The sequence below is a fragment of the Pempheris klunzingeri genome, chromosome 17, assembly GCF_042242105.1.
Source record: "Pempheris klunzingeri isolate RE-2024b chromosome 17, fPemKlu1.hap1, whole genome shotgun sequence".
In the NCBI taxonomy this organism is placed as follows: Eukaryota; Metazoa; Chordata; class Actinopteri; order Acropomatiformes; family Pempheridae; genus Pempheris; species Pempheris klunzingeri.
In genome coordinates this window covers 20,881,060-20,889,102 of record NC_092028.1, presented here as the reverse complement: position 1 = coordinate 20,889,102, position 8,043 = coordinate 20,881,060, and the positions used below count along the sequence as shown (strand labels likewise).

Here is an 8,043-nt window from a genome sequence, read left to right as displayed (position 1 = left end):
TGCTTGTAACAATCACCTTGATTATTATTTCTAACACACATATTAAACTGAGCTCATATCTTTGAAATGCTTTAAAAAACTGTGTATATTACAATATAATTGGGCCTTTGGTGAACCGCACAACTTACTGTATTTTTAATCTCCTTTAAAGATCCCATATGATGCAAAATATACTTTTTATGTCTTAAATATTTGTCTAGAAACCCTCAAGTTATGAGAAAAGACCACCATCTCTCTGTTTCTCCTGCTCCGTCTTTCACTAAATGTGTGTGAAAAAGCTCCAGTTAGATTTGGCTCCCTTTGTGATGTCATAGGGGGATCTGTGGATCATGTGACCTCCTCCAGCCCTTCTGCGCTCTCTGAAATCCTCCCGAATCCACCTCGCTGTCCACCATTGTTTTTGTTTTTCCTCACTACCTCCAGGTGACATGAAGAAGACGAAGACGAGAGCGAAGCAGCAGATTGTTTCTGTTCTTCTGAAACAGACGGCGAAAACAGCTGCAGCAGCCACGTCTGCTAAGAAAGAGGGGAAAAAAAATGTGCTTTTTGAACATTAAACCATGAAAACCTGCTCTGGTCGGACCTCCACCCACAAGTATGAACCAGAAGATGAGCAGAATGTGGGACCTTAAAGAGTCTTTAAAGAAAAAAAAAGACTAAATATGGAGGAGGAGAACAAAAGCGTCTGTAACATGCAGCTTCTCTGCAGCAGGTCCAGGTCTGCTGGTGGCTGCACACACATTGATTTCCTAGTTTGTGTGGGCAGTCGTGTTCTGGACTCAATGGAAAGGGTTGTAGCCCATTAAAGCTGTGATTTCAACAGCATTAAAACAGTCGAGCTAATAAATAAAACCCAACTTAAATAAGTGAAATAAAAGCTGGTGGTGAGAAGTCACACTGTGTTCTGCACACGGTCGTTATTGTTTATGTTTTGAGCTGTTTAAGCCAAGACTGCATCGTGTGCCGTCTGGCTCTCGGCCGGGGAGCCAAACAGTTGATTAAAGAACGCAATTAGCGTGGAACAGGCTAATGTCAGCTCACCCGGCAGGGATTAAAGAATGCGCTCATTCATTGTGACAACCGCGCCGTCATGCATATGTAGGATAGGCGGCCGGCGTTTCCTCAAGAGCACCACACTGTTCCAGAAATGTTAATATGGTTTGGTGGATGGTTACTGTGGGGTGAAACTGGAGGTGTGAACTTTCAGCACAGACGGATAGAAGACGGCGAGGACAAGATGCTTAAAGTAACAACAAAGACAGAGGCCAGAAAAACCCCTCTGAGGAGAAGCTTCACCGGCCAGGATCCAGGCTGAGAGTCTCATGGGTCCACAAACAGAAACCTGAAGAGGAAACATGCAGAGATTCATCAAAGTTCTCTTCAGAAATGTTACTCCAGACACTTAAAAGCCAGCAGGAGATTCCACAGTTGTGTTATTTAGTCTCTGAGCAGCTCAGAAGAATCAAGCTGTTCTCAAACCACAAACCTGCAGCGTTCCTTTCCTGACAAACTGTTTGTGCTTGGAAAAGTGCAGCATTTGTGTTGTTACACCATCAGGGACGCTGAATAGATGAGCCTACTGCAACTGTGAGGCAATTGTTCAGTTTCTGATCACATGAACTGAAACAGCTGCTGTTCCTTCTGCTATATTTACATACATTCTCTGGTAAATACCTTTTTCAGAAGTACATGACATGTTTTATAGCAAAGCAGTGCAGCAAAACTCTAATTGTAGTATTATGACTCTTGTTTTCTCATTGTCACAGATTAGACGTAGAATAACACACAAACAGGAAAGTGGGCCGTTGAAACACCCTCTTGGATGAAGCGTATGACTTCCATTACTTCAGAGCTCGTACCCGCTGAAGGCTGCACACAATCGGGCAAGTGTTTGTGGGCCGTGACCCAGATACTTATTTCCAGTCCGGGACTTTGGACACTGCACCGCGACATCATCTCCCATTTCAGTCCACACAGTCATGAGCAAGCGGTGCGCCCACTGAACAAAGGCACTGTGTTTCCTGTGTGAGCTCAGAGACGACGCTCAGGAGCGTGAAAGCTCCCTTTAGCGGTGAACATCTGGGAGGGCTGTGATTACGGCCCAGCCGGGGATCCTGTTTACTGGGTGTCAGCGAGGAAATGAAGGTTTTTTAACTTGACAGCAGGACTTTCACCGGTTTGATCTGTGGGAGGTTCCCAAACCAAACCCAAAGCCAAGTGTAGTGGACCAAAATAGAGTCATTTACTGCATGAAAAACACCCAAACTCTCAGGCAGCAGCAAGCTCCTTGTTCACAGGAACTTCAGTGCATCAAATGTGTTCATTACAAGTCTAAAAAAAATGAATTCAGTGACCACCTTTAAATGCAAACATTGTTTGAGTGTGTGTCTGTAACTCAGCGTGCTGCAGGTTCAGTGTTTGTGAATATGGCGCCATCCACAGGCCAGCATGTAGAATACAAACCAGGTGGTTTGATCTGTTCTCACCATGAGGAGAAAAGAGCAAAGTGTGAAGCAGCCAGAGAGATCACGCACATTAGAGGGATCCTCACACACTTTTAAGGGCACATGAGGTCACTTGACAGCTATTTGGTGGCTGTGACTCATTCTGTAGACTTCAGTGGAAAGTTATTGTCGGCACAACAATCTGCAACCGTATCGTGATCTTTTTAAAGCCTTATAAGGATCTAAAAGTGACATTTAAGTTTTCAAACATGATCTGAATCTAATGAGATGAACAGTGCAGCTGAAATATGACACTCGCAGATTTAGAGAGGAGGGTGTCACAGCAGACTTTAAAATAGAAAAGCAGGGAAACCAGTTTGCCTATTAGCTCACTAAATGTCTAAATGGCTCAGAATGAATGAAGTGTAGTAACAGACACACCCAAAGCTCGTCTGCGTCCTGCAAAGCCTTAACAAATAAAAGTACTGTTGTGAGGACCGGCCACCTGATCGTTCCCGCGCTGATTAACATTTGAGCTTCTGGCTGAGTTTCTGCAGAGGAAAGCTCAGGTTGCCTTTTTCATTGTGCAAACCTGCTGCAGCTGTAATCCTCAGGACTCTCCAGGCAGCCGTGGAGTGTGTTTGTGTGTGTGTGTGTGTGTGTGTGAGTGTGTGTGTGTGTGTGTGTGTGAGTGTGTGTGTAGGTCTACCTATGAAAACAAATTTTAGTTTAAACCTTCATCGTGTGGACATTCCTGTGTTGTGAGGATGATTTGTCTGGTGCCACAACCTCAAAGGGCTGTAGGTTAAGGTTAAGGTTAAGGTTAAGGTTAAGGTTAAGGTTAAGATTAAGGTTAAGGTTAAAGTTAAGGTTAAGGTTAAGGTTAAGATTAAGGTTAAAGTTAAGGTTAAAGTTAAGGTTAAGGTTAAGATTAAGGTTAAAGTTAAGGTTAAGGTTAAGATTAAGGTTAAAGGGCAGGGGATGCATTATGTTATTGAGTGTCCTCACAACTATTGAAAGACATGTATCTGTGTGTGAGAATGTGTGTGTGTGCGTGTGCGTGTGTGTGTGTGTGTGAGTGTGTGCGCGCGCGCGCGTGTGCGTGTGTGTGTGCGCGTGTGTGTGTATGTGTGTGGTGTGTGTGTGTGTGCGTGTGTGTGTGTGGTGTGTGTGTGTGTGCGTGTGTGTGTGTGCGCGTGTGTGTGTATGTGTGTGGTGTGTGTGTGTGTGCGTGTGTGTGTGTGGTGTGTGTGTGTGTGCGTGTGTGTGTGCGCGCGTGTGTGTGTATGTGTGTGGTGTGTGTGTGTGTGCGTGTGTGTGTGTGTGTGTGCGCGTGTGTGTGTGTGTGTGAGTGTGTGTGTTAATTTACTCTTTTCACTCCTCTGAGGTTTTCATTGTATTTTTGTCTTTTATTAAAACATGGCTGTAAAAGTGTCTGCAGCCACCAGCACAGTTTTCCTCCTCACTTTACATCATTAAGTGCTTTTACAGTCTGATTGAACAACCTGATGTGCATATAAACAGAAAACAGTAGAAAAGAAAAAAGAAAAACAGGGCGTCTTTGACTAATTAACATGTTGTATTTACAAAAAGGCACACGGTGGCATGCAGGTGCGTTTGTGGTCTCAGTAAATGTTACACATTGGATGTTCGTAGCCGCAGAGAAAATCTGGCCACAGGGCGAATTTCCGGATGAAAGGTGCTTTTCTCAAACATTTGGCAGCGTCTCTGTCACACTTACACAGCACCTTTTCACATGTGTCCTTCAAGTCATCTGCAAAGAAGAGCAAACGTGTCCGGGTCTGAAAAGACGATTTCCACTGAAGAAGCCTTTTTTTATACTAGTTTTAACATTGCTTGTTAAGTTTGTTTGCCTTTTCTCTGAAAAACAGTCAAATGTGGCCACTGAACAAACAGTAACTGTGGATATTATGAATTTATTTCACATAAATCTCATAAAGAAGAACCACCCACTGCTATTGGTGCTGAAGCCGAGATCTTTTTTATGCACTGGTGAATTTTGGAGATTCAAAATACACATTTTGGTGTTTATTTCATTGAACTCTGTCTGTTTGCGTCTGTGGATTTCTTTCTGAATTCATCTCTTTAAAGTCTGTTTTCTCAGAATTAGTTATTTTCTCGCCTCAGCAGCTCTCACAGACGCCAAACCCTCCCGTTTCATTCCTCTCTATACTCTGAATGTTTTTACAGATCAGTCCGAGCCTGATTTATAGAACATTTCATTCCTAAAAACATGGCGGTATTACTTTTTTTATGGCTGTTCATGGTGTTTTCTGTGATAACAAAATGTATCTTTGCCCAAAATACAAAAAATAATGTAAATAATCAGCTGGGGAAGTTTCACGCTGACATGTATTAGTTATATTTTTGGACTTTCTTCACTCGTAGCGTCCGTCCTTAAATGTGGCTCCCCCATTAAGGCTGTTTCTATATATAACCAGAGCTGACTGTGGTTTCTGGGGGCGTAAAATACCATTAAATATATGTTATACATCCTTCCCCGTCAATCAGCTGCCTGCTTTCTGTTTTCATAAACTCCATGGATATTTGTGGACCACACACATGGTGTTAAACTGGGAACAAACAAGTTTTCATGTGCTGCCACTATGAGAAGAATGAAAAATGTTCACTACCACACTCAGCCGTCTTGTCCTCACACGTCCACCGATACCGGTCTGTTTTGGTTTGGCAGCCGAGGCGCTCTGCATCTCCGTAACAGCAGTCATGTCTGTGGCAGCACCTGCATACAGGCAGATTAATGTTTTGAAGGCTAAACAAAACAGGGTGAAGACAGCAGTAGGTGGAGCGTCACAGCGTTGTGGTTTAACTCACACCAGGGCTATTTTAGAGGCAGGGTTGGGGTTAGGATCACCACACGAGCCTCCCCAACAGATAGTTAGCAGTTAACCAGCCTGAGGGGGTTCGGTGTCTTGTGGTGAAGAAGGAAAAGAAGCAGACGGCAATTAGGATTTGGGTGTGGAATTTTTTGGGGCCTATTTTGAAGCGCCCGTTGGGCCGTGTGAGTCTGCTGAATTTGGGCATCATCCCCTCTCCTTCCATCCCGTCGCACAGCATTTGCGGTTCGTTCAGAAACGGAAACTGTGTGTACACAAGCAAGATGTCGGACGACTGAGGAGGACCAAAGGCATCCAGGAGGAGCACATAATGTGCACACACCATCCGGGGGAGTGGAGGCCTAAACATCACCGTCGCGTGCTGAATTATATCTTTAACGTGATATAATGTATAGGTGGACCATATGTAGAGCTTTGCATGCTATCATCAGGTGATACTCACCAGTCTGCCCTGTCTCTGGGCCAGCCTTCACCCCCGAGCCCACAGTAGCATCCGTACATCATGTAGGCTAAGGCGGATCTCCCTGTGCTGCACTTAATGGCTCCTGCCAGCTCCAGTAACCCTCTTTTTGTCCGCTGGGAGCTGCGTGTTGCCACAGATGCCACAGCCACTGCAAAGAGAAATAAACAAGAGGAGAGGAGGAACAAACTCATCTCTCTCCTTGTAAACACATCTGTTTTTGTTGTGAGGTTTGACATTCAGGGAGTGGACACAATAACAGAAACACTGCCGTCTCTCTGACACAATAAACACTGAGAAGTCTTCTGTTCTTTTTCCCTTCGTCCAAACTAACGCAGTCTAATACAACAGTCCTGCAATAAACCCCACCTTCAAAGGATTTAATGTTCACTTATTGTGTGCAGTCGTTGGCTCAACTTTATGATCACTTTGGAGGTGTTTGTGTTCGTCTGTCCGGCCTGCTTGAATCAAGAGGAGCAGGTTAAACAACAGAACCAGCTCTCTGTGTAATGTAATAACATCAGAAACATGATGATCATAATGATAATAAAGGTCAAAATAATGGCAGCTGAGTGTGTAAACAGCTTCGTGTCTGAGTGGCTGCAGAAACTAAGAAATGTGGACAGAAATGGCACCTTTCAGTCTTTTTCCACACACACACACACACACACACACACCTGTGTTTCTGCCGGCCCGCTGAACCCCCACAGCACACCGGTGAAAAGGACTCCCAGGAGTGACTCTACACTGACTCACCTCTCACACCAGGAAGCTTCACCTCGGCCGTGGTGAGACGGTAATGTTATAGAGCAAAATGACTTTACTGTGTTTGCTCAGGCTTCTATAGAACAACTCTGTGACTGAATCACTGAGCATGAGTAAACACAGTCTCCCCCCCAGGCTGGTACACCTGCAGGGACTCACTCTGAGCCCTCGGAGTAACTTCTCCAGTCTGCTGCATTTCATCAGAAATTGGAGCTTCCCTACAAAGTCAATAATCAGCTTACCTGACAGCAGCAGAAGTATCCGGTAAAACGCAGCCATGGCAGGAAACAGGCAGCTGGACTCGTTCACTTACTCTCTGTGAGCGTAGTATAGAGGGAGAGCTTTTTTTAGATGCTGTTGGACTAATCTCCTGAGCATCACTATTGGCCAGAGGGTAATCCAGGGTTTGAAAACCTGTACGCCCCCTAGAGGGAGCAGCCTGGAGGGCGTTTACTGCTCGGAGGGACCAGAGTCAGAGTGTTAGCATCTGAGAGAGAGACTGAAGAGAAACCGGAAGACTTTTAGGTAATTAAGCATAAATCTGAGTTTACGTCACATTTCAGAGTAATACTGTAGTTTTTACTGCATCACATTTATCTCACGGCTTTAGTTCATTCACAAGTTTAGATTTTTGCACACAAAATACATGAAGATCTTACAAAATATGAAGCTTTCTTATAAAGTAAACTGTATATTCAGGTACTGCTAAAACAGAAAATTAGCTTTCAACTATTCTGATGATGGTTTAAGTCATTTTAAATGTAAAAACATTTCCTGTTTCCAGCTTTGGTTCCAACTTTTGCAGTTTTTCCTTTTTAGTTTTTTGATAATTAGTAATTAGTTATTAAAAATTTGAAGGAATTTTAATTTGAGTGGGGTTTTTTTTAGTTTGTTTTTAATAATTTTTCAACTGTTCACTTTGGGCTCCAGCTCACTGTGACGCCATTTCTCTCTGATTTCACCATTTTCCCAAACCAAACAATCAGTGTGTTGATGGAGAAAATAATCAGCAGGTGAATCCAGAATGAATAATCATCAGCTGCAGTCTGATACTGAACAGTTTCAAAATGAGCTCCAACAGTAAAAACCTACTTGTCCATCAAAGATGAGGAAAAAGAATCTACTGATCACACTTTACCGCATTGCTAATTAATACTTAAAGTTCCAGATCAAATGTACATACGTTTACTTAAGGAACACTTTTGATGCAGAGTTTTTACTGTTATTAGCACTTTTACTTTAGTAAAGCTTCTGAGAGAAGATGATTAATGTTCATTAATCATCTCATTTAGTTATTTGGGGCTTGTCAGACGTCCTGTATTCATCCAGTAGGCTGTGTATTAGGTAGAATAGACAGATGTGGGACACAGAACAGCTCGTGGTCCCACTTCTTTACAACAACTGCATCCAGACTTGCAGATTATGGTACTTATACTTTAATGATATAGTTTTCCCTCCATAATGATAAAGATTCACGCCTGACATCCATCTTCCTCCT

The 8,043-nt window shown here is 43.4% G+C and overlaps 1 protein-coding gene across 1 annotated transcript; it reads right to left on the bottom strand.

Annotated features, from left to right (window-relative positions):
• Positions 1-3,898: 3,898 nt before the first annotated feature.
• pla2g10 (phospholipase A2 group X) lies at positions 3,899-6,907 on the bottom strand. The gene is made up of 4 exons (XM_070848578.1): positions 6,788-6,907; positions 5,763-5,931; positions 5,099-5,205; positions 3,899-4,218 (listed from the first exon to the last, which is right to left on the bottom strand). The coding sequence occupies exons 1-4, from the start codon at positions 6,822-6,824 to the stop codon at positions 4,070-4,072; spliced, it is 462 nt and encodes a 153-aa protein (XP_070704679.1). The 5' UTR covers positions 6,825-6,907; the 3' UTR covers positions 3,899-4,069.
• Between the last annotated feature and the right edge of the window lie 1,136 nt (positions 6,908-8,043).

Coding starts and splice junctions, on each gene's coding strand:
- pla2g10 (XM_070848578.1), bottom strand. CDS start 6,824: ATGGCTGCGTTTTACCGGATACTTCTGCTGCTGTCAG. Junction 5,206..5,762: donor CCCAGAGACAGGGCAGACTG/GTGAGTATCACC, acceptor GCCTGTATGCAG/GTGCTGCCACAGACATGACT. Junction 4,219..5,098: donor GGACAAGACGGCTGAGTGTG/GTAGTGAACATT, acceptor TCTTCTTTGCAG/ATGACTTGAAGGACACATGT.